Source organism: Aristolochia californica, unplaced genomic scaffold, assembly GCF_029961685.1.
Source record: "Aristolochia californica isolate CCGP_79_NKW_82.1479 unplaced genomic scaffold, dmAriCali1.0.hap1 SCAF_15, whole genome shotgun sequence".
NCBI classification, from domain to species: domain Eukaryota; kingdom Viridiplantae; phylum Streptophyta; class Magnoliopsida; order Piperales; family Aristolochiaceae; genus Aristolochia; species Aristolochia californica.
In genome coordinates, this window is record NW_027181826.1 from 2779233 (window position 1) to 2805794 (window position 26562).

The 26562-nt window shown below is 39.5% G+C and overlaps 4 protein-coding genes across 4 annotated transcripts; 3 read left to right on the forward strand and 1 right to left on the reverse strand.

Moving 5' to 3' along the window:
- Positions 1–1839: 1839 nt before the first annotated feature.
- Positions 1840–4085, forward strand: LOC137952314 (BTB/POZ domain-containing protein At3g49900-like). The gene is made up of 4 exons (XM_068799444.1): positions 1840–1968; positions 2135–2204; positions 2553–3080; positions 3195–4085. The coding sequence occupies exons 1-4, from the start codon at positions 1841–1843 to the stop codon at positions 3849–3851; spliced, it is 1383 nt and encodes a 460-aa protein (XP_068655545.1). The 5' UTR covers position 1840; the 3' UTR covers positions 3852–4085.
- An 8879-nt stretch (positions 4086–12964) lies between these two features.
- LOC137951735 (adenylyl-sulfate kinase 3-like) lies at positions 12965–19148 on the forward strand. The gene is made up of 7 exons (XM_068798616.1): positions 12965–13632; positions 14897–15037; positions 16338–16487; positions 17857–17975; positions 18078–18162; positions 18572–18618; positions 18817–19148. Exons 1-7 carry the CDS (start codon positions 13374–13376, stop codon positions 18913–18915), a joined length of 900 nt encoding a protein of 299 aa, XP_068654717.1. The 5' UTR covers positions 12965–13373; the 3' UTR covers positions 18916–19148.
- A 333-nt stretch (positions 19149–19481) lies between these two features.
- On the reverse strand, positions 19482–21067 carry LOC137952341 (probable UDP-glucosyl transferase 73B6). The gene has a single exon (XM_068799481.1). It carries the CDS (start codon positions 21032–21034, stop codon positions 19586–19588), a length of 1449 nt encoding a protein of 482 aa, XP_068655582.1. The 5' UTR covers positions 21035–21067; the 3' UTR covers positions 19482–19585.
- A 1898-nt stretch (positions 21068–22965) lies between these two features.
- On the forward strand, positions 22966–25443 carry LOC137952146 (uncharacterized mitochondrial protein AtMg00810-like). Its single transcript, XM_068799214.1, has 2 exons — positions 22966–23099; positions 25083–25443. Exons 1-2 carry the CDS (start codon positions 22966–22968, stop codon positions 25441–25443), a joined length of 495 nt encoding a protein of 164 aa, XP_068655315.1.
- The last annotated feature ends 1119 nt before the right edge of the window (positions 25444–26562 follow it).

A 26562-nucleotide genomic window follows, 5' to 3' on the forward strand; every position in this document is an offset into this window, starting at 1 on the left:
CTTTGGTGGTCATATAGAAAGGATGTAATTTTTGTTTGAACTTTGAATTTGAAATCACCTTATTGAGAAACATTATATATAAGAGTTGAATAGTAACATTTGCACCATCACTCAACTAAAATTGCTTGTGAAAACCATCAGAGCTGAGGTTGAGGTGTTGAAATCCCTAGTGTGGGTCTAAACTTTGAAGTTTAGTTGATTGTTGAAATCCCTAGTGTGGGTCTAAACTTTGAAGTTTAGTTGATTGTTGAAATCCCTTTAGTGTCTAGTATATAGAGCCTCGTTGGATGATGAAAATCTCTTTGTAGGTTGAGGTTAGAATGCTCAGTTAGATGCTGAAAAATCCCTTTGTAGGTCAAGGCTAGAGTGCCTAGTTAGCTACTGATAAACCCTTTTATTGGATCTAAGCTAGAAAAGATAAGCCTTGTGTGGGTCTAGGTTGGAGTACCCAATTGACTATTAAGAAGTCCGATGTGGCTCTAGGTTTGAGTTTAATTAGTTGCTTAAATCCTAAGTGTGGGTCTAGGAGAGTGAGTCTAGTTTGATGCTAGTAAAATCTCAAGTATGACTCTAGGCTAGAGAGCCTAATGTGTTGAAACATATGGGACAGTGTGTTTTATAAATTAGTAGTTGTGCCCAATTTAGTCGTGTCAGTCCCTATATAGAGGCAACAGAGTAATTAGACCCACCCCTGGGACCTCATTTGCGGCAGTCGAACTTATTCCTCTGCAAAGATAATTTATCTAAAAAGTCAACAAAAAAACCTTTCCTGAATCCAAGCTCTCATAGTGCCAGTCTACCAAAAACCATAATCACAGTTGATCACAGTTGAAGCAACATTACTCTCACACATTACTTAAAATACTCTCATCCTTTAGATTTCAAAAGGTATGAATCTCAACCTCTTATAATTTAGGGTAAAACAAATTTCTTTCACCCTTAATTATTCCCATCCACCTCCTTTACTCCCTCCTTCCCAATGGCCTCCCCCTTTCAATATACAGAGACATAGAAAGGGCAGGGGGCCCCTGTCCCTATTTGTACACTTGCATCCCCCTTCTTGTTCCTTCTTTCTAAAAGCCAAGCTCCAACTACATCCCCCAAGGAGTTATCATGGGTAGGAGGAGAAAATAAAAGAGGTATGTTTTCTTTCTTAACCAACTGTAAGTATAAAAACATTAGACATTAAAATCTTCAATAAAAAGGACTATCTTTTTGTTTAAGTTTTTAACCCTTCACATAGATAAATCCTTTTTCCGCTCATCGTTCTATTCATAGATGTTCTGGGATGTAGAATGTACTCGGACTCCGGCCGGCTTTCTGCTGCTATCTGCTCGTGTATTGATAGGATAAGTGGATAACCATGAATGCTCCGTGCTCATATTGATATTCTGGATTAGAATTTGAACTAGATTAGACAGACTATCTTCTATTTGCGGCAGTCGAACTTATTCCTCTGCAAAGATAATTTAATCTAAAAATTCAACAAAAAAACCTTTCCTGAATCCAAGCTCTCATGGTGCCAGTCTACCAAAAACCATAATCACAGTTGATCACAGTTGAAGCAACAGCACATAATAAAGAGAGGAGGAGGGGACCTGTGTCTAAACTCAACTATGGCTTCAAACTCCCTCCCTGTTCCTCAACCCGCAATCCCCTAAGATTCAAAATCAAGGATTTGAGTGGTAGCGAAGAGAGCATTAATGGTGCATCACATGCCAGCATTCAATGCTCTACCCATTTCTCCGATAATCCAAACGCCCAAATACAAATACCAATCCCAAGAAGAAGGAGAAGGGGTTTGGAGATTTTGGAGACCGTGCTGCGGAGGAGAGGAGATATGAAGAGTTGGATGGACTTGGGGGTTGTAGATACCATCTACGAAGAAGAACAAGAAGAGTCCTCTTCGAACTCTTCTTCTCTTGACACTGCTTCCCATCATTCTCTCCAAGCCAGAGTGGATATATGGTATGTAAATCCTATATATTTTTTCATTCTTTCTGCAACAATTTCTTTTCCTCAACATTGACTGGCCATTCACCCTTCTGGGTATCTCTCTACGTCGGTTCCTTCAGCTTGTAAGGAGTTTCTGGATTTCTCGGTTTCTAGAAAAACTATGTTTCAATTTTACCAGGTCTCAAGCTACAGGACTGGAGCCGAATGTGGACATTCTTGTTCAGGGACGACGCTTTCATCTTCACAAGGTACATCAACTAAATCCAGCAAGAACACAAGTTCTAGAAACCAAAACAAATTTCCTTTTCTTTCTCTGGCTTTCATCTTTTCCTTTAGACAATTCCTCCCTTGGATTTAAGGAAAACGGAATGACGTACATCTAGAGTACTCAGAGCGGAGCAGGTGAGCCATTAGAGCTTGCGCGAGCCATTCTTCCTTCCGCGGGCCCCTCTCGACACTGGGAGTGGGACCCGCGTAATTAGCCAATGTATCCTGCAAGTCACCTGATAATTAAAATAATGAACAATTAATTAAGCATTAGGTAAGAGCATGTTAATGGAGTCCTTGATGGTAACTAATTTCCGTCCTACGAACAGGATCCTCTGATCACTGGCAGCGGTTACCTGAAACGGCGTCTCGGATACGGAGCCTGCGCGACCGTTCCGTCCACAATAACACCGGAAACCTTCGCCGCCGTCGCCGCTTCATTCTACGGGCATAATGTCCTCATCACGCCGTTCAATGTCGCCGCGCTCAGTGTAGCCGCGGAGCTCTTGGACGTGGCGGAGGAGGAGGAAGGCGACGACGTCGGGAACCTAAAACAGCTGACGGAAGAAGCTATAACCCGCCTGGTAGGAGCTGGTCGCGAGTACGCGGAGGTCATTCTCCGGTCGTGCCTGACGATGATGCCGGAAGCGGAGGAGACCGCATGTCTAGCGAGCAGATGCATTGAAGCTTTAATTGTATCGACGGAGAAAGGCGATGACGCGAACACCGGAGACGGATCGATCGACGGGGTCACGGCGTTAACGGCGGAGGAGTTCCAGCTGATCACGTACTCTTTGCTAAGGAGATTCACAGTAAGCCACGATCCGCTGTACAAGGTCGTTAGCCTATATCTCAAGGTGAGTGGACCAAAATGCCCCTAAGGTAAAGCGAGTAACTACCTTTAAGTACTGAAAATTCATGTTCCGATATTACCCCTGTAGTCTGGAGTTATGACCAAAACTTTTTCACAGGGAAATAAATGTAAATTACTGGAATCGGAGAAGAACCGGATCGCCGGCACGATCGACTGCAACAAGCTCTCCCACCAAGTTCTCATGCAAGCAGTCCAGAACCCAAACATGCCCCTGAGATTCGTGGTCCAAGTGATGATGGCGGAGCATTTCAACACCCGGCGATCGGTCTTCAAGGCTACCGAATCGGAGTCCCAGGCATGGAAAACGGACCGGGATCATCAGAGCATGACACTGGGTGCGATGCTGCAGCGAGACGCCGCCCTCCGGCACGTGGCGAAGCTGAAGGCGGCGATGAAGACGACGAGCGAGAGGATTCGAAGCGTGGAGAGCGATCTAACGGGGATGAAGAAGAGATTGCAAGAGTCAGAGAGGAGGAGAGAAGCGTTAGAGGAGACCAAGTCGGCGAGCTTCCGGTTTAGCTCCGAGGAGGAGAAGAAGGAAATCAGGAGAGGAGGGTTGGATTCGAGTGAGAAGAGGAACGGTCGTGGTTGGAGGAAGGGAAAGAGGTTGGGGCGGAAGCTGGTGGATGGGCTGAAAAGTGTGTTCAGAAAGTCGGTAACGGAAAGCCATGAGAATGATTCTATCAGGGAAGAGGATGAAGAGAGGGAGAAACGGAACCGACCATGTCATGGAAGGAGCCGCTCACTGGCGTGAAAGCTACCAACTGAACTCTGTAATGAGGGCTAATGAAAAATAGGAAAACAGATCAAACCCCAGGCAACTTATATTGGCATCAGTTATATGAATCACCCTGGCATGACAACATCTCTCAAGCGTCAACCTCATGTAATCCTCTTTAGTACGTGTTGAAATATATGTAAAAAAGGGTATTTTAGTCTTCTTTATATCGTATGTCCATCATAGAATAATTTTTAGTTTTTTTTTTGTTAGAATTATATGGTTATATTTTCATGTTATTAGGAAGACATATATATCTATTTTTGTAATTATTTTTTAAACTTAAGTGAAGAGAAATTAGGGTCGACCCAAAACCTAGCGGCTATCTTTGTCCACACAACCTTTTCTAAGTACTTCTCGTCTTTCTCCTTCCTCTTTCTTCTTTTATTTCTCTTTGTTTTTGAGTTTTTACATAGTGTCGAAGCAATATATCTGATTGATGTGCGGTTTTAAATAAGAATCTTCCCCTCCTCAAATCCGCAGAAAGAAGAATTTAAAAAAATTGCTATTGGTTGAAGGTAAAGGTTAGACATTTTTACCTTTATTTGTGTCGTAATCCTAGGGTATTAAGCTTGTGTCATAACCCTAGGGTTGATGGCTTTACAATGTAATTGAACAACTTTATAAAGTTTTTGTGCTCCTAGAGGATTGTTTGAGTTCCCCTACACAATTCTTCAAAACTTGCATCCTGGTATCATCATCCTTAGGGCTGATGTTAGCCCTAATTGATCTCTCTTGAAGAGTTTTCTCTCATATTATGGCATAGTGGATGTATATTCATATCAATGTTACTCATGTGCCCTAGTTTTATGGGTTGCTTGAGCCCCACCTCATTTGCATAGGCTTATATCGTGCTGCTCTAGTGTTCTTTTTATGCGAGTTGATTTGGTAGTATATTCCAACATCTATTTGTGAAAACTCTAGTAGTTGTTGGTAAATGATGGCTGATTTAGGAGAAGTAATTACACTAACCAAAGAGTATGAGAATGTATATTGTAAGGATATCATTGTGATCACCACATACAGATTAAATGGATAAAATAATTTGGGTTGGTCTAAATCTATCAGGATTTATCTGAAGGCTAAGTGGAAATGTAGATACTTGAGGAATGATTCCACTGACCCAATAACTGATGACTGAGGCAAAGGATAGTCAAGTCATAACTTAGCTTTCTAATAGAACAAAGTCAAAATTTAGGAAACATGTGATGGATTCTCTAACCTTAAAATTGAGACCTCCAAAGAAATTTGGAAGTCTCTAGAGGTTTATTCGAGAGGTTTTGGATTAAAGAGGGAATATCATTTAATTATTTGTTATTTATGTGAGTTGTAGGAAATTGAGATATATCATCTTTTTACCACTAAGGAACCTGAGTTTCTAGGATAAGGATAACTTCATATAGCGTGACGATTTGAGGTTAGAATATGATGCACTAGAAAGGCCTTTAATCGAGTAAGGTAGGCGGAAGTAGCTATAATTTTACAAGACATTAAGGATAACAAGGGGTCAGAAGTTGTTGTCCTCAATATCCAACCAATTTAGGGTCACTTAAAGACACCTTGTGGACGTGGACATGGACGAGGCAGTTGGGGACAAGGTATAGATACATAGTCATAGTGATGGAAATGGTAAGAGAAAGTGAGTTCATTGTGGGTGTACTAACCACTTTTTAGACAAAGGTTTAAATAAGTTCAACAAGCTAGCCTAGGCTCACTCAACTTTTCTTGAGAGTGAGGTATCCTCTTCTAGTGGTGTAGTTGGTATTGTTCCTGGTGCACCTAATGAACTTCAACAATTGACTCGACCTATGGCACAATTTGTTGCATCTAGGAGTAGCATCGAGCCGAGCCGAGCCGAGCCCGAACTTGCCTATGTTCGAGCCGAGCTTGATTTAAATATTTCGAACTCGATCTCGAGCCTAAAATTGTTATTGATCTCGAGCCCAATAATTTTAACCGAGTTCGAGCAGAGCTCAAGTCGAGCTCGAGCTTCAACATTCATTTAAAACTTTTCAAAAAATACATGTCTCGAGTTCGAGCTCCAACATTCATTTAAAACTTTTCAAAAAATACATATAAAATAAATTGTATATAAAATTATAAATACATTTTGCATAAAACTGGGCATGACCTCTACTTAAAATTGGGCATAAGGGTGGCATCGAATCCAACTAAGTCTGAACCTTGTTCGAACCAAGTTTGATTTAAATATTTTGAACTCGAGCTCGAGCTGACCCTAGCCTCGAGCCTAATAATTTTAACCGAGTTCAAGCTCGAGCTCTAGCCGAGTTCGAACTTAACCTACATTTAATACTCTAGATAAAATATATGTCAAATAAATTATATATAAAATTATGCATACATTTTAAACAAAGAATGATAGGGGAGGTTCGGGATTAAATCTCGATAATGGATTAGAACACATCAATATTAATCTTTTTTATCCCAAATGTTGTCTAGCTTATTTTTTAATTTTTTAATCTGGCCATAAATTTACTATGGCCTCCTTATTGTCTCTGGTTGAAAATTTATATTCTAGGAAAAACTAGAAATGTTTTTCTTATGATACATATTTCCAAAAAAAAACCTTTAAATAAAATCCTATTACTACTAGTGACTAACTGGAAAATTACAAGAAATATTTTAAAATTTTCTTAGGAAAATTAAATGAATCTCTTATTGCATCTTCTAGGGAAATAAATAAAAATTAATAATCAATCTAATAGATTACTATACTTATCAATAAGTTTTTAATCAAATAAAATGTCAAACACAAAATTGCTATGAAAATTGCCTGATGCTAAAAGTATTACAACATCAGCTATCAAATACTTATTCAAAAAATTTCTATATGGTTTTGTAGCCCATCTGGGCAGGAAAATTTTACTTAGAAAATTATATAATTTGTTTAATAGGTATTTTCAATTAGAAAAATATTTACGGAAAACATTAGGCACTAATAGTCCCTAAAAACATATTTCTACTAAAATGTCTTTTCAATTTCTTCAAGAGCCATGAGGAATGGACAATTGGAATTTAAGAAAGAGTTTTTTTTTTATTTGCTTATGATCTCGCACCTGCGAACTCGTCTTCGGGGGGATTTCTCTCCTTAACTTAGGTATCTCTTGTTTTCGTCGAGACAACGCGGAGGGAAGGGGGTTAGCGGGCACTGGTGAGGACCTGTCCTCGGGGATGACGACGGTGACGAAAAATCCCCCCCCCCCCACCGCTCTCCCTCCTGGTCCCGACTCTCGTTTGCATTAATGAGCCAGCTCGCGAGCTTTCGAATCGAACCATGGTTTGGTCGAGCTCGGCTCGTTAACACAAACGAGCCTTATCTGGATCTCGAACTGACCAGATAAATTTAGCCGAACCGAGCCGAGCTCGAGCCGCTCGCGAACCAGCTTGGTTCGATGCCACCCCTAGTTGCATCCTCGCCTTCCACGGTATAGTCAGGTATATTTATGCTACATGTGTCTTCAATCTCCCTATGGGTTATTGAGTTTGGGGTGTCTATTCACATGTTAGGTATGTCCACTTCATTTTCATCCTTCACCCAATCTTCTTCATTAAAACATGTGACACTTGTTGATGGTTCCATTTCGCTTGTGAGAGGAGTTGGAAGAGTTCAACTCACTTCATCCTTGTTCTTAAAATATGTTGTTTTTGTACCTAAGCTTTGTTGACCTAGGTTGACATATGTCTTAGATTTTGATGATATCAAAACTTAAACTAAGTAAGCTAATAATTTGCAATTCATAGCCTTACGAAAGCATTTCCATCAAATGACTTATTTACAAGGTCTATGAAGAAGAACTAATGAATCTAACACAAAACTTCAAACCAACATAAAGAATCAAGTCACATTGAAGAAGAAAAAAGAGTTAAAGATCTAGAGTCTACATTTCAAATAGAAAATCATAAGAACTCTAGCATTGTAAAGAGGATAGTCATCTTTCCAAGACCATGTTTTTAAAGCTCATTCAAATGTTTTCAAACCTTCCATTCATGTAGATTTAGCCTTAATCATTCTTGGAACTTAATAGCATACACTATAAAACAATGTGATTAATCATACACTTAGTTGCATGAATGATCATATAAAAAGAAACAAACCTTTATCATAAAGATGATCATACAATCTCTGTAGGCATGATCGAACATACAGTATACTGATAGGCAGGTTTAGAAAGTATGATCGATCAACCCCCTTAGGCATGATTGATCATACAAAATATTTCAGGTAGAAGTCATAACGCATGATCGATCAATCGAAATCCTACCAGGCTAGTGTATAAAGTATGATCAATCAATCCATAACAACATCATCGATCATTTTATTACAAAAGTTCATAAATTACTTTGATTGATGTTGTGGCCATAAGAACTCCAAAATATATCTATTGGAGGACAATTGAATGATCAATGAAAAGGTAATATCAATCACTCCTTTTGTTTAGCATTTTGTATAATAAATAGTTAGTTTCTCCAAGAAATTGATAAACAGGGACCCTAACTCATCCTTAAGAATTGATTGAGATTTAATGGCAAACTTAAGTATTTAAGAAATATTTTCTATACAAAATTCTAATCCTACTCTTTTACAAGAGAAGATTCTGATTTCAACCAAATTATTTCAATTCCTCTTGTATTTATAGACATTCCTAGTTCCTCCAAGGCTTTGATTACATTCTTATTCATCCCTAAAGTGTTTGATGCTTAGAAACACTCTAGGAGTGGTTATCTCTCCAAAGGAGGTATAAGTTTTTCATTTCTCTTTCGTATTTTTCACTTTCTTCAAGAGGTCTTCAGTCTATAAGGGCATTGCCCACTAGAGTTAGAATCTAATTGTATATGAATATCTGTAGGAGGGATTGAGAAGTGTAATTAGGCATTACACTTAGCTTAAATAGAGACAGATTTTTTTAAAAAAAAAATTGGCTGATAGAGTATGTTAGTAAAAACATTTTCGAGCAAAGGTTCTTTGGTGGTGATTACCAGTAGGAAAATGTTGATTTCAGGATTCCATAATATTAAGGTCCTCAAAGTAGAGTGTAGGAGAGAGGAGAGAGGAGGAGAGGAGAAAAGGTGAACTGAGGTGAAGGAAGAAAGAGAGGATGGATGTGAGAGGAAGAAAGAGAGATGGACATGTAGAGGAGAGAAGAAAGGGGTGAATTAGGGTTGTGGAAACTTACCACACCCTCTCCCTTAACCTTTAAGAGTACATAAATTATAATTGTACCCTTCACCCTAGAGAGAGTGAAGAAAAGACAAAGAACATAGGATATTTATAATAATGCCACCAAAGCTTGTCTATGATTTTCAACACTCCCCCTCAAACCGGTGCTAAAAAAACATCGTGTAATCCCAACTTGGTACATGCAGTGGAGAGAATTCTTGAGTTGACTGACTCCGTGAACATATCAGCAAATTGTCTATGAGTTGAAACATGTTTAAGACTTATGATTCCTGCTTGCAACTTTTCTCTCACAAAGTGACAGTCCACCTCGATATGCTTTGTTCTCTCATGAAACACTGTGTTAGAGGCAATGCGGATTGCTGCTTGATAATCACAATGGAGTTCCATAAGGTCTTCTTTGTGGAATCCCAATTCAGCTATAAGAGATTTAATCCAAAGAAGTTCACTTACCGTATGTGCCATGACTTTGTATTCTTCTTTTGCATTGAACCTTGCAACCACATTTTATTTTTTACTCCATGTAACAAGGTTGCCACCAACTAGAGTACGATATCCCAATGTAAATTTCCTATCATCTAGTGATCCAACCCAATCCACATTGGTAAAACTTTCAATATTGAGATGACCATGACACTTATATAAGAGCTCTTATCCTGGTGCCCTTTTTAAGTACCTAAGAATCTTCTCCAATGCTGGCCAATGAGACATCTGAGGTTTATGCATATATTGACTGACCATATTGACTGCAAAGGAAATATCCGGTCAAGTTACAATGAGATAGATAAGTTTGCCAATGAGCCTCTGGTACTTGCCAACATCAACTTCTTCACCCAAGTCAACACATAGTTTTGTATTTGTCTCCATGGGAGTGTGAGCAGGGCAACATCCCATCATTCCTATTTCTTCAAGCTAGTTAAAAACATATTTTCTCTGGGATAATATAGTAGCATGCTTGAACTGAAAAACCTCAATACCGAGAAAATACTTAAGAAGTCCCAAGCCTTTTGTCTTGAATTCATTACAAATCTTGTTTTTTACTTGATTGATGCTATTAGAATCCCTAAATGTTAAAATAATATCATCCACATATACAACAAGTAGTACAATTCCTCTTTCAGAATGTTTGACAACGACCGAATGGTCCACAAAGCACCTTATGAACCCAAAATGAATCATTGCTTGACTAAACTTGTCAAACCAGGCCCATGGAGATTGTTTTAGACCATATAATGATTTTTTAAGGTGACACACCAACTCTCCCTCAAACACATATTTAGGTGGTTGTTGCATATAAATTTCTTCCTTAATATTACCATTTAAGAAGACATTCTTTACATCTAGTTGAAAGACATGCCATCGAGAATTGGCAGCCAGAGATAATAAGAGACGCATTGAGTTGAACTTGGCAATGGGGGAAATTTTTTTCTCATAATCAATCCCATAACATTGGGTGTAACCTTTAGCCATGTCGGGCTTTAAGGAGGGCCATCATGACATCCGGATTTTGTTTGATAGTGGACCCGTTTACAACTTACCGAATTTTTACCAGATGGTAAGGAAACAAGGCGCCATGTTTGATTCTTGTAAAGGAATGTCATTTCTTTGTCCATGGCTGCTTTCCATCCTGGATTCTGAAGGGTGTCCTAATAATATTGAAGAATAACAACAGAAGAAATGGAAGCAAGAAACTAATAACAAGATGAGGATACCTGATGTGTAGATAAAAATGAGCAGGGGAGTGAGAGGTAAAGGGTCAGGCGTAGGCCATAGGTTATTTTCAAAGAGCAATGGGTCGGGTATCAAATGAAGGACCAAAAATAGGAGTTGGAGAAGGAGAGCTTACCTCAAAAGAATTTGGAGACTCCACAGGTATTGTGTCGGCCAATGTGTTAGGGGTGTGGTAGGTACATTAATACGACCACAAGTTGTGGAATCATCAATAGGCACAATAGATTTAGGAAACTCATTAGCTGCAAAAAAACCTAGTGGACCACCTGTGGAGGATAAAAGGGCTAGTCCTTAAAGAATGTGACATCACTAGAAACAAACAATTACCGAAGAGGCGGATTGTAATAGACATATCCTTTTTGAGTATGAAAGTACCCAAAAAATACATTTAATTGCCTAGGATCCAATTTAGTAGTATGTGGATAAGTTTTATGGACAAAACAGGTATACGCGAAAACTCATATAGGAAAAGAGAATAATTTATCACCAGGAAAAAGGTAAGAATATGGTGTTTATTTACCAAGCTTAGAAAAAGCTAATCTGTTAATAAGATAACTGGCTGCGAGGATGGCATGAGGCTAGTAGAAACGAGTCACACGCATTTGATGGAATAAAGCATAGGCAACCTCAAGGTGTCTATTTTTCCTTTCAACAACACCATTTTGTTGTGGTGTGTAGACACAAGAGGTTTGGTGACTTATGCCTTTTTTTTGGCAAAAAGATTAGAAGTTTATAGATTGGTATTATCTTAGCAAGGATCTTCAAGGCAGTATTGAACTAAGTAGACACTATGGCACAAAAAGACTTGAAAACAAGTAATACCTCTGATCTATTTTTAGTAAGAACAACAATTTAACCCAAAAAAAATCATTAACAAATATAATAAAGTACTTTGAGCAGGAAACATTAGTTAAGTTCACGCCCCCCCCACTCATCAATATGAACTAAAGAGAAAGGAGCAACATCTTTAGTTTCGCCTTGAGGAGAATAAGTATTGTGTTGGTATTTACTTGACAATCTTTACAATTCAAACTTGTAAGGGAATGTAAGGAGAGAATCATATGTTTGAGAGACTGCATGGATAGATGACCTAGTTTATTGTGCCACTGAAGTGCCGTATGGTGGCTGTAGCTATGATTGTTGGCGAATTGAGATAGTAGAGTCCCCCCTATTCTCGACCTCCACTAATCACCTGGATTGTTTATAGATCCTGAATAACACAAAAAGTAGGAGAAAAGGTAATAGAATAGTTAAATTTCTTTTTTAATATATTGACAAACAAAAATTTAAGAGAAACTCAGGAACAAAAAGTACATCTTTTAAATGAAGGGTAGGTGTAACAAATGTGGACCCCATCCCACCCCACGTACCTTGGTTTGAGATACATCTGCTATGAAAACAAACTTGTTAGTCAAACCCAAAGATATATAACTCAAGAGGTTATCATGACCTGTCGAAGTGCTCATAGGCGAAAAATATGGGATCAAGCCCATTATATAAAAGGTTATTCTTGTTTGAAGAGTTGGTCAGGGGCTTTTTGTACTTTATAGTAGTCCACCGAAATCTTAGAGGTGGTCCACCCAAAGTTGATTTGATCCGACCCAAAAGTTATCAAGGTTCGGTTCGATTTTGGGCCCATACACATTATTTGCCCTGTGGTTATAACTAAATTAATAATATTAACTATAATAAAATATAGAATGTTCTTGATATTTGGGAGATTAATTATTAATCTATATTTTTGTGTTATAAATTTATTTTATATTTTATAATTTTTTCACATTTTTAATTTTAAAAATATTAAAAAAAATCAATCGAAGTGATACCTTTTTAGATTCGGTTTTTTGAGTTTTCACGAACCCGATCAGTTCCCATCCACCATGAACTTTCCGCCGCCGCCATTCACTCGTTCCGGTGAAGAACCGGGCCCACGCTTAGCCATCTCGGATATGTCACCGGAAGAACCCACAGCATGGAGCCGTCAGAAACATTTACAACGTGCAAATGTTTTTTTATTCTTGTGAGAAGCCTATAAGAAATCCAAGAGCGGCTTGCTGACGACCAAACACGAGCGCGTTTTATGTGCTTCTCCGAGAATCTGTTGCAGAAAGATCGTCGGTTAAGAGTTTGCGGGAACGAATTCTCTGGTCTCTCTGAGTCAGCAGGCAGATTCTCTACGATATCTGCATTTAAGAGTTGGATTTTCACAGGTTAAAAATTATTATTGGACGTGCTTCGAGTTTATTTTTGTCGAATGAACGAATGATAGAGATAGACAGTAGCAAATGTTTAGATTATGGTTCTTACCCGTTAAAATCCAATCCACCCTTGTACGTTTTCCATCTTTTGCCGCGTGATCTACCGCCGCTCTTGTCTCCGTCCAAGAGGTCCATTCCCAACGAACAAAAATCTATAGAAAACCCGCAAATCCAGTCGTTTCTATCCTCTTTTTTCATCTGTGTTGTTCCTTATTTAAGCCCTAGCTGGCATTTTGTCATGCCTTCTTTTGTCTTCCTCTTCGTTTCGGTTGGATCCCTCGATCTCGGTCTGCGTTGAGGTGCCGACAAGCCATGTCTGGGATCACTGCCAGGTGGCAATTTTCTTCGTTGAGCGCGGACTCGTGTACAGGGATCGTTTTTGGGCGTTGTACGGAACCGAATTTGGTCTGTTTCGAGAGGAAGTCTAAGGCTTTAGGGGTTTCGGCTGTGAGAATGGAGAACTTGACGCCGGTAAAGGCCGTCGAAGAGTCGAAGACGGAGTGCGTGGATGACTTATGGGGGAATACGGTCGGTTGCGAGGTTGAAGAACCTGATGGTGCTTCGGTCTCTGGTAAGTTGACTATCTGATCTAATTTTGCTTGAATAGAGATGCTCTATAAAAAATGAAATGTTTGACTGCCTGCGGTCAAATACCTGTTTGCCGGATGGCGCTCATTTGAGCATTTATGCGTGCGGGCTGGTTCGGTTTTGAAATTGTCTATATAATTCCGACCGTGAACAGTAAGATTCATTTCCGGGGTTGAGAAATAAGATTATCGACGTTTAACATTTTATTCACGAGCCTGCTACAATTTGTGGCACTGGATCTTTAGCGGAAGCAACCTCCACTAGTCAAACTTGAAACTATTACATTAATGCCAAAAGAAAAGGTCATTCACTGCCTCTATTTCTGTAATTGTTAGTTGGCTTATTGAATTCAAGCAGTAAAAATCTGAGATCCGGATGTGTTTTTTGAAGTAAAAAGGTTAACTTGGGGTCAAATAGTGGCTAGGCGTATATTTCTCTATTATAACCATTTGAATTATTTACTATCATCTTTTCAAATCATGAGTATTTTTTTATGACCTTTAAACTACCCATTTGTGGACTTAACTAGAAAGGGCTGACAAAGGAAAAATTCAATTAAGTTCACACATTTGTTCCCTGGACAGGCTAAATTTTGGGGTTTGCCTCTTTTGCAATTTTTCACATGTCGGAGACATATTAGTGGCATTTGGAGCCAAAACTTGCTTTTTATGCTATGACCACTGCCTGAAATATGATTCTTAGCTTTTTGTTGCATCATACTTTTCCTGAGATTCGTTATGTTGACAATTTTGGGGATAAATAATGCTTTCAGTTGGCATAGTACTTCTATGCTAAAAAGCACGAGTTGCCTGTAGAGTTCACGGTTTTACTCAAGCAGTTCTTATTGGTGTTGATAAGCTTTATATTGTTTACTTACCTATTTGAAGTGTTTTTTAGCTCATAAATTAGTAGGTTTAGTCCATGCTCAAGTTAAGAAGCAATTGGAAATGCTTGGTCTGGTTTTTGTGATGCTTCTCTGATTTAAAAGAGTCATTGTTGACTTCATCAAAGAATTAAGCAGAGACTTTTTACTCATTGAGTATCAATTGATCTCAGTTTTTGTATATTGAGTTATGAACTAATTTCAGAGTTATACATTCACACCTCTTCTCAAAAAAAAAAAACTAATTTCAGAGTCTTTAGATAATCAGTACTTTAGAAACCTTTTCTTTAAATTCACTGGAAACTCTCTATGTGGCAATTAAATATTTATCTTAATTTGATCTTTTGAAACCTGTACTGAACAGAAACAAATGGAGTAGTGATGTCAACTATTGGGAAATCAACAAATATTGTTTGGCAAGAATGTTTAGTTGGAAGGGTCGACAGAGAAAAATTACTCCAGCAAAAAGGTTGTGTTATATGGATTACAGGACTCAGTGGTTCAGGTTTGTTTGATGAAGCTCTCTCCAGGAACTCTTGACCATGAGTGGTTTTTGACTATTGATGTTTTAATCATTGAATTTGGTTTATATGGTTGTATTATAAGCTCTTAGATGTATATTATTCTTTTAAAGGTTATAACACAACAAATTATGTATGGGACAACTTGAGTTACCATATGATACACCATGAGATGTTCAATGATACTTTTAGTTGTAGGGAATTCTATTCAATCTTTTTCTTAAGGATATTTTTCAAATGCAGATTTTCATGAATAATTAAATATTAAGTGTAAAGAAATCAATGGTATAGATTTCAGTTGGAGAAGCCAATCTGTTGGTTTGTTTGGTCTTTCTTGTAGTCAACTTGCTATGTTGGAACTGCTGCCCTTCTTGTTCTATTCTTTTAATCTTTTGCAAAAAGAATTTGTCAAGGATATCTAAACTAGGGCAATTAATGCTTTTCAGTAAGACAATTGTAATACATTCAATAAGATCAGTATAAATTTCTTCATGAATGTGATTTTCTTTCTTCGCTGCTACTTGTTTATATTAACACTGACTCTTCCCTGTTCAAACTTCAAAATTTATGTTTTTTGTTGTGTACAGAGGGACCATATAAATCTGTTCTGTATGGAGATGCTGCACCATTTGATTTATGCAATTAACTGTCCTTGAAAACCCAAATTTGGCTGTGTTTTAAAGTTGGTGGCTGAATATGTATATATATGGACCAACTGTCCTTTAGCTCCATTTAAACTGGGAAACCCTGTTCGACAATTATCTCAACCACTAAGTATTGGCATTGTAGAATGGAAAGAGAATTTTAAAATTTTTAATGTAAAAGTACAGAATTTCCTCAAGCTTATTTGGTCTATTATACAAAGAATAGAATTTAAAAGATAGAGACATTCAATAATGGAAGTATGTTAGCAATGAAATCCTGATCTGTTGAAGTTAGAATCTGATGGAGGTATGGTGGAACCTTTCAGATATGGTGTTTCTGTAATGTATACTAGGGAAGAATAGTTGCAGGGTGGAGTTTACTCAAGTGAAGTTTTGAAGATAGTGAAACTGTGATCTCCTAACTTTTGGAAGTTAAAACTTGAGGGAAGTTTGGATGGCGACATCTGGCATCTGGTGTGTGTGTGTGTGTGTGAGAGAGAGAGAGAGAGAGAGAGAGAGAGAGAGAGACCCAACGTACTTCAAGTGATGATGATAGCAAGTTTCGAAGCATGTTGTGTTATTGCAGATTGTATTTCCTAATCCAACCATGCAATTCCATTCATTCTGAATCCTTGTGCAGGGAAGAGCACATTGGCATGTGCACTGAGTCGAGGACTACATCGTAGGGAAAAGCTCACTTACATACTTGATGGTGACAATGTTAGGCATGGATTGTGTCGAGATCTTAGTTTCAATCCAGAAGATCGCGCAGAAAATATCCGCAGAATAGGTAATTGTTGGCATGGAGGTAACTTAATAATGGCAAGTGCAAAACTGGTTTTCATTTCTGGAGAACGTTTCCAATGCATTATTGTATGTTGTTCTTTCTTAGAGTGAAAAGCAGAGGCTGATTAGACTTTTGAGCTTGTGCTTGTGATGAAGAAACGAATGATATATAGTTCTGCTAAGGGTGGGCACGGGTCGGGTTCGGGGACGGGTTTCCTAAAACCCGAATCCGAACCCGATCCCCGTCTCCGAAAAAACCCGAACGGGGTTGGGAAACCAACCTTGTCCTCGCCCCGTTCACCCATCCCCGAACCGGCCCATAAATAAGGGCTTCAATTTCGAAGCCCGATTTTTTTTCCAGAAGTGCCCTCAATTGAAATTTTTTATTCTTCTTATGTAGGAAAAACATTTTCTCTTTATTTATAAACGTCCATGTGAAAAGTGTCTTGAAATAAACTTTTTGTTCCTTAAATACTTCGAGTAAAGTTAAGAAATTTTGTTCTTTTGTTTATTAAACCTCTTGTCATTTTAAAATAAAAGAGGGACATTACAGATATAAATTCCCATGGGTCGAGTTCAGGAAACCGTCCCCGACCCGAACCCGATGGGGTTTATTTTAAGGTCAGGTCTGGTCGGGTCAGGTTCCTCGCCAAACCTGACCCGATGCCCACCCTTAATTTTACTTGATCAACTACTTCTGCACGTAGGGGTGGGCATGGGTCGGGATCAGATTTACCAAAATCTGAACGTGAACCTGATCTCCAACCCTAAAACCCGAACCAAAAAATCCCGATAAACCTGAACCTGACCCGATCAATATCCTCATAATCCCGTCCCCACCCCATCCCCGTAAAATCCAACCCGTCTCAACCCTATTTTATATCTTTGTCTCATATGTGGGTCAGGTTCGGTTTGGGTTTGAGAAAACCCGAACCCCGACAGATTTTTTCCTTGCTCCGTTCCCGACCGGTGGGGTTCCCTCTAAACCCGACTCAATGCCCACCCCTAAGTTCTGCACATACTGTGATGCCTCTTAACACTTTCAATTTCTAATTTCAGTTTTTCTAGCTTATAATTTATATTGACATGTGTGCATCTGAACACAGCTGTTATATCGGAATCTGCTTAATGTTACATGTATAAAGTATCTTGATGATTGAAAATGACTCCTATAGAAGCCATCTGTGTTTTAGAATGATATTAAGTAATTATCAAATCCTATCCATGTTCCTCCTGTAATCTTTCTTGCATGCATTTTCTTTTTATCTTTTGCGTGTGGGTCAATAAATTGTCTCCCAATCTTCTTACAGTTCAAGTGATTCTGCTTAATTGTTTTTGTATTGCCAACTGACATTGTTTATGATTTTTTTTAGGGGAAGTGGCAAAACTCTTTGCTGATGCAGGTGTAATTTGTATAGCTAGTTTGATATCCCCATATAGAAGAGACCGGGATGCCTGCCGTTCATTATTGCCTGACTCAAATTTTATTGAGGTTGGTACTTTCTTGATGTTGCTTTTTCTTGTAGCTGCTTAGCAGAAAAGAGACAGAGACCTCTGGCCGTTAATTTCTCTAACCACCATTTGTGCTGTAAAGGTTTTCATGAATGTGTCACTGGAAGTGTGTGAAGCAAGGGATCCAAAAGGACTTTACAAGCTTGCCCGTGCAGGAAAGATCAAAGGTGTGTACATTTGTGACAACTTTGTGTAAAGGAAAAAAATCAGAAATGAAACCTTGTATTAGAGTAGTGGAGCACATCAATTAATTGATCAAATTTCATTTCAAACAAACAACTGTGATTAGTTCAGTGCTAATGTTAAAAAATTTGAGTTCATATTCTCGAAGACTATGTCACTATTTTACGTTCTACTTGCATTCTACTTCTTTTTGTTCTTATAAAACTATTCCTTCTTCCATTTTCAAAAATTCATTTTACGTTTAAACATGCTCTTTAACAGTCTACTGACCACACAGAGCAATTGGACAAGCAAAAGATCATATATGTTTTTATATAATTGGTTCATTTCTAGATAAACAGGATGTTGTTCATTGTGAATCCACCAGAAGTCTAATTCTTGTACTCCATGCAGGTTTTACTGGTATTGATGATCCGTATGAGCCACCATTGAAGTGTGAGGTAAGGGGTTGCTTTTATTTAGTACTACATGATAAATGTATCATGCCTTGAAGTTAACATTGGAGGAACACAAGTTTGGCTTGCATAAGCCATGACTCGGACCTTTTATGTTATGCGGTTGCTTACCATCCGCTATTTAAAAGGTTTACTGGATCTTCTTCTAATGGATGAACTGACATTTTGGATGGGCTTTTCCAGATTGAAATCCGCCCAAAGGATGGGATTTGTGCTTCGCCTTGTGCCATGGCGGAACAAGTGATATCTTACCTCGAAGAGAATGGTTTTTTGCAGGCTTAGGGGATTCTGCGTGTGCTCATCTCGTGGATCACTTAAATAAACTGGAGAGCAAGACAATCTTGCACATTATTTGCGGGCGTCGTTTCTACACTCAAATGGTGTTTGCTAACAGCGCCTCTCTTTTCTGAAATTTGTAAATGATGTAAAAATCTTTTTTGTGATTCCATTTTCGTGAGATCAGAAAGTATTCTCTGTAAACGTTCATGCGATTCAGTTCGATGATAAGCATTCAGTCCTATCAGCAATGTTTATTAAAGTTACAGTGAATTTTTTGTGGTTCATTTCTGGTTGTTCTTTTTTCTCCATCCCCTTTTCCCCAAATCCCTTCCGTCCTATCCTTTACCTGGTTCCATCTTTCTTCTCTTCTTCATCTTCTTCTCTTTCAAGTTCTTCCTCTACCTTTTTTCTATCTTCAGTTTCTTGTTGAATGTGAACCAATGTCCTTGCTAGTTGCCCGAGTCGTCTTCTTAGATGGTAACAGAGAAGAATTGTGTTTAAAACAGAGAAGAATTGATGGTTTGTATAAGTTGTTTTAATTGTTTTGAGTGTGACGATAAACATAAAGAGGTGAAAGAGAATTTATTTGATGAAAGGGACTTTGATAATCTGACGATAATACAAGTTTTGAGACGATAATACGAAAATAAGATTTTTTGGAATTCTGTCAGAATTATTGGAGCAAGTTTGCTGTTGCGTTCTGGGTACTGATCATTCTGAGCTCCTCGATCAAGCAGCTCAAATCAACATAGGAGGATTGGCCCTTCTGAACTGCCATCTTGGCCATTGCCGCGAGCTCTTTCGCTTTCTTTCTCATCCTCTTTGCCTCTTCTCCGTCAACCATTATACTTCTCACTGCCTCCTGGATCACTTCTCTCTCTATTATCGGCTTGTCCTCTTGCTCCCATGGAACCCATAATATGGTACCGACTCCGACTCCTATCTTCAGCACTTTCGTTACGAACTTCTCGTTGTAGAACTGCTCCGCGAAGGCTGGCCATGTGATCATCGGCAACCCCGCTGTTATGCCCTCCAGAATCGAATTCCATCCACAGTGAGTCATAAAACCTCCGATAGCTAGATGGTTAAGTATGAGAATTTGAGGAGCCCATCCATTTATTATGAAGCCTTTTTCTTTGATCCTCTCTTCAAATCCCTCAGGCAAGACCTCGCTTTTCTTTTTCACCCAAATGAAGGGACAACCAGAAGATTCGAGGGCCATGGCGGTCTCAGCCAGTTGTGCAGGGGAAAATTTGCAGAGACTGCCGAAGCAGACGTAGAGAACCGAAGAGGGTTTCTGGACGTCCAGCCACCGGAGAGCCTCATTGCTTTCGCTAGAAGTGTTAGTTTCTCTATCAGCCATTTCCACCATCTTTGCATTGCAGAGAGAGACAGGGCCGACACTCCAAGCTTTCTTACCCGTCTCTTTCCTATAATGCTCGACGTACGACGGCTCTAGCTCGTAAAAGCTGTTCTGGATGACACCGTAGCTCTTTGAATCGGCTTCAACGACCTCTGTCATTAACCCACTAAGCAGCGTGTCTGAAACACTGGGTAGTTGGGATTTCGTTAATTCGATCGGGTCAGGAAGTCCTGGCACCAGAAAGGGCTCTGTGTCAGACTTTACATTCTTTTCCGGTGAGAACCTCCTCAAGGAGTCGCCGACGCAGAGAGAAAAGTAACTGGTCCCGTAGAACACCAACCTTGGAATGCCAAGCTTATCAGAAACCTTAACCGTCCACGGCAAGAACATGTCGGAGATGATGCCGTCAGGACGTTGCTCTTCCACGAGCTGATTGAATGGTTCCTCCAGGTTTTTTACGGCATTGATGAGCTTCAAAGTCTCAGCAGAGTTGCTGACATAATCGAAATTCTCGCCTCCCTCCGGCAAGCCGGTACCAGAGGAGGAAAACCGGAGGAGATGTACCTCGATGGGGTAGCCAGCTTTCTTGGCTCGGTCGACGCTGTTCTCGAAGAGGCAGGCATTACCAGGGGTGAGAACTATGGTGCTGCGCACCCCACGCGCTGCCAAAAGCTTGGCGATGTCTATCATTGGTAACATGTGCCCATGAGCCATGAAAGGGAAGAGGAAGACGTGCAGCTGGCGAACTTCTGAACCCATGGTAATGAGTTCACTTCTGAGTCGGAAGGAAATTTCTACTCAAGAATCAATATGGGTCACGGGTGAATTGTATGGCTGCTTATAGAGTTTCAGCCTCAGAAAGAGATAAAGATGTGACGATAGGGATGACGTCTTGGTTGAGCTAGGAGACGAAATGCCTGCTCGAAGTCTCTTTCAGCATCTCTCCTCTGGTGCATATGCGTGGCTACAGGTGCAGTGAGAGAGATACGATTGGACAGCCATTCAAGAAGAACGAAGGAGACGCTCTCTTCCTAGAATCTACTTACTGGCCTTTGTTTTTTTACTCCTTTTCTGCATTTATGAGCAATGATTTGCGTAGTAAATTAGAACAAGACGTCTAAAAGAGAAAGATAACACAAATAATTATCGAAGTATTCCCATTGACACATTATCCTTTCTGTATCTATTATCGGAGTACAATCTTTTGTGTGTTTCCGATCTTTGGCACGACAAGGTCAAAACGTAGGAGTGACACATCAGTGTCTAATTAGTTCATTCGAATTCCCTCTCGAAGGTTACTTCTGAAAGCGTTGTTAGGGCTCCATGCCATTGTCCCTCACCAAAGAAGATCGGAAAACAACAAGGCTGAGGCTGAGAGTACCACACACTAAAAGAGGATAACGACTGAAAGAGGATAACGACGGAAGCCGACATGACCAGAGTGTGAACGATATGGCACCGTAACCGAAGCCTGCTCACGAGGCTTCCATCATCGGAATCGACAAATCACCGAGCTAAAAATAACATTCTTCCTGTTATCATTTTTTTTGTATAAATACCCTTGTAGTCTTAAGTGATAATTGTGGTAAATAAAAAAAATTCATTAAAAATTTACATGGCGTCAGTCTTCATCGATCGCCTATTTATCTGATTGCCATTTTTTTCTGGCGAGAAGCTTCCCATTAATCTCCTCTACGAGTATCACAACTCTGCTTCGATGTTTGCACACCGACATAGTGGCCGCACCTCTGATTTCGTCGAGACGTGATGGCCCCCTGTGTTCTGCCTTTGCCCATGGCACCACTTCCTACCTTGAGAAACCACCGATGTATTTTTTTCGCCTCGATAGGTCCTCCTCCTCCAGGCATAGGCCGACACAACTTGACACCACTAACCCCTCGATCACCGACGGGAATTGCGCCGTTATCACTGCCAGCATCAGTTCGGTTCACTATCCTAACGCGAAGGCCCGCCAGATGCCCCACCAGCATCGTGTTGTTATAAGCAATGATCTATTTTTTTTTCTTGAAGGACCACCAGAATCAATGTCATGCAAATATTTTTTTGAGTTCGATCGGGGCCGAGAGTTAGCCAACCCACGAGAACCTGAGTCAGTCCGTGGTTCAATATTGTGCCCAACTCAATTCACTAAGATTTTAAACAAAAAATCCGTTGAATCATTTTCTCATCTTCTTCCTTTTCATACCTTCGTCCACGTGATTACCATTAAACTCTCTTCCACAACCTACCTCCTATGGAAAATTCAACTTCTTCCACTTCAGTAAAGTCAAAATCTCCTCAACTATGTGGATGATACCCTCGTGCCACCACCTCAGTTTGCTTCCACAGATCCTACATTGCCAAATATTTGACCTGAAGACCAATGGAGCCTTCTCAACCTCCTCTTTTCCTCCCTCACCAAGGAGGCAATGGTTGAAGTCGTCAGCCTCTCCATTGCACGCGAGGTCTGGCTTGCGTTGGAAAATACCTTAGGTCATCGATCGAAGGCTAGAGAAATTCATCTCAAAGACAATCTTCAGTAGCTAAAACGTAGAAATCAATTTGTTGTTGCTTATACCCGCATTTTCAAGGGTCTTTATGATCAACTTCACGTGATCGGCAACACTGACAAACTCCACTTGTTTCTTCGTGGATTCAGTGTCGAATTTTCCACCTTCTCCAACACACAAATGGCCCTCACGCCTCTCCCCTGTTTCTCTGACCTCGTCTCCAAAGCTGAGAGCTTTGAGCTCTTTCAACAATCTCTAGAGAGCTCTGTCTCTCCCGTTGCTGCTTTCATTGCTACATCCCGTGGATTGGACAGGTCAACCTATCGCGGCTCTGGTCAAATCCATGACTGAACCAATGGTTTTGGCCACCATTATGTCAACCGGGGTCGCATTCATTCTGGACAAGGGTGCCACCCTCCTCGCTATCAGATATGTTGTCTTGAAGGTCACTATGTTGATCGATGCAACCAATGTTATGCCCGTAGTGAGTCCATTAAGTCTCATGCTCATCTTACTAAGACTTTCATTGGATCGTGCACTCTCACTGGATCTGCGCCCTCCAACTGGTTCTTAGGCACTGGGGCTTCTACTCATGTCCAATAATGCATCCAACCTGGATTACTCTGCTCCGTACACAAGTAAGGACTCTGTTATTGTGGGGAATGGTGTCTTCTTACCTATCTCATATACTGGTCTTCTCTCTCCTACCCCAAATATTCAGTTGTTAGATGTTTTAGTTGTTTCACTTCTCACCAAAAATCTTCTCTCCATCAACAAATTAACATCTGATTTTTTCTTTCACCGTTACATTTACTAACAATCTTTTCACTATTCAGAATTGTCTCCTAAGAATGGTGATGGCAACCTATAAGAGGGATGGAAGCTTACATGTGCTAGAGCGTGGCAACCCTGCCCTTCTTTATGTCATTAAAAATAAATCTTTACATGTTTCTTATGATTTATGGCATGCTCTCCTTGGACATGTAAATCATTTTGTTATTTCTTCTTTACGTAGCCAATGACATCTCTATCTTACCTCTTTATTGACTTTACCATCTTTAGGTAGTTCATGTCAACTTACGAAAAATCATTGTATACTTTATCCACGTCATGAACATAGGTCGTCTCATTTAATAGATCTTATTCATTGTGACATTTAGCGCCCTTCACCTATCAAATCCCATTTCGAATATGCATATTATGTTATCTTCATTGATGATTTTTTTCCGTTTCACCTGACTTTATCATTTGAAATTCAAATCTGACTTTCATGATATTTTTAACCAATTTCAAAAGCTTGTGGAAAATCAATATTCAACACATATTAAAATTTTCAAAATGACGAAGGAAGAGGGTGGGGGGGGGGGGGGGGGGGGGGGGGGGGGGGGGGGGAGGGATTTACTTGTACTTGGTTTCAAACTCATCTTCATACCTCTAGAATCCATCATCAACTTTCTTGCCCATATACATGTGCCCATAATGGATGTGCAGAACGCAAACATCGTCATGTGACTGTGACTAGTTTGACACTTCTTTTTCACTCTCATCTCTCTCCTCGCTTCTAGGTTGAAGTCTTAAGCACTATAGTTTACATCATCAACCGTTTGCCCACATCACTTCTTGAAGGTAAATCACCGTTTGAACTTTTATATGGTTCTTTTCCAAATTATGAGAATTTTCTTCCCTTTGGTTGTCATGTTTATCCTTGCTTATGTCATTATATGTCTAAATTTTTTTCACCTTGTAGTATTCCTTGCATTTTTTTGGGTTATAATCCCTCTTATAAAAGGGTTTCGCTCCCTTGATCCAACAACCTCTTGGGTATATTGACCCCCGTTTCACTCATCATGTTTGTTAGTTACAGAAAACTCTCTATGTTCTCAAGCAAGCTCCTCGTGCCTTGTTCCAGCGCTTCAATTCCTTTATCACTCAACTTGGATTCTCCTACAATCGTGCTAACAATTCTTTGTTTGTCTTTCATAAGCACTAAGACACTATATATCTGCTCCTTTATATTGATGACATCATTATTACTGGCAACAATTCAGGTCTTATAACCAAGTTCACGCGTGAGCTTAATTCTAAATTTGCGACTAAGGATTTGGGTCAACTCAGTTACTTTCTTGGCCTTGAAGCTTCGCCAACTACAAATGGATTATTTATTAGTCAGCTCAAATATGCACGAGATATTCTTACTCAAGCTCAGCTACTTTATAGCAAACCGGTTCCTACACCTATTGTCATTTCACAGTATCTGTCCACTGATGGTCTCTATTTATGGATCTCACTCTTTATAGGTCTCTCATTGGCACCCTTCAATACTTGACCATCACTCACCCTGATATAGCCTATGCAGTCAACTCTGTTAGCCAATTCTTGCTTGCTCCTACTGAAGAACATTTTTTTTATGTGAAGCGTATTTTTCGCTATGTCAAAGGCACCATTCACTTTGGCTTGACCTTTTGCCCATTTGCTATTCCTGGTGCTCTATTTTCTTACTCTGATGCTGACTGGGCTGGTTGTCTTGATACTCGTCACTCCACCTTTGGTTACTCCATTTATCTTGGAGACAATTTGATTTCTTGGAGTACTAAAAAGCAACCTACGGTATCACGTTTAAGCTGTGAATTGAGTATCGTGCTCTTGCGCACACTGTAGTTGAACTTATTTGGCTTACGCATCTCCTTTGCGATCTACATGTTCCTATTCCACATCCACTTGTTCTCTTATGTGCCGACAAATGTGCAATCTTCCTTAGCTCCAATCTAGTTTCTCACAAGCACGCCAAACATGTTGAATTAGATTATCATTTCCTTCTAGAACTTGTTGTTGCTGACAAACTTCACACGCAATATGTGCCATCTCACTTGCAGTTTGCTGATATTTTCACCAAATATATTCTACGCCCTCTCTTTGAATTTTTTCACTTCAAACTTCACGTTTGTTCCAATCTGTCGCTCAGTTTGCAGGGTGTGTGAACGATATGACACTGTAACAAAAGCCAACATACTAGGCTTCCATCACCGGAACCGACGGATCATCGAGCCAGAAATAACATTCTTCAGATATCATTTTTTTGTATAAATACCCTTGTACTCTTAAGTTATAATCGTGGTGAATAAAAAGTTTTTCATTAAAAACTTACACAATGGTCATGCGAACATGGATGGAACCCTTTTCCGTGTGGGATTCATTCTTCTCATTTGGCTTCATGCTCCTGTTTTTTATAACATAACAAGAATGACCTCATGTAGAAGTTTTCTAGATGAATGGGACTTACTGTTGAAAGCAATCAATAAGGCACGCTTTAGTGGCTGCAAAATTGACTGCTTGAACAGTTGAAATTGTAAAATCATTTGACATTAGAGAAAGTTGTAGTCAATTGGTGGAAAACAAAGAATCAGAGAATGTTTTAAGAAACTGAATGCCACAAAAACATCGAGTACTGGAGTTCACTTTTAATGGCAACCGACTCCAAGAGAAGAAGAAAGTTTAGAAATTTCAAAAAGTCTACTAAAGATGACTGCTAAAGCCATTGAGCGACTACCTCAGTAGCAACGAAGTTAGAAGATACAAATAGAACTATTGTCAAAACAAAGAGAAGAAGGGGTATTTGAATCAAATTCTATCCACAATGAAAGAGAATTGATTTGATGATAATATTGTTAATCGTTTCTCATACTCATAGAGACACAATTGGTCTCAACTTCTTTTAGAAGTTGTAACTACCCTTGCAGTTATTTGGGTAACAAAACTTGATGGAGTTTTGGCTAAAGT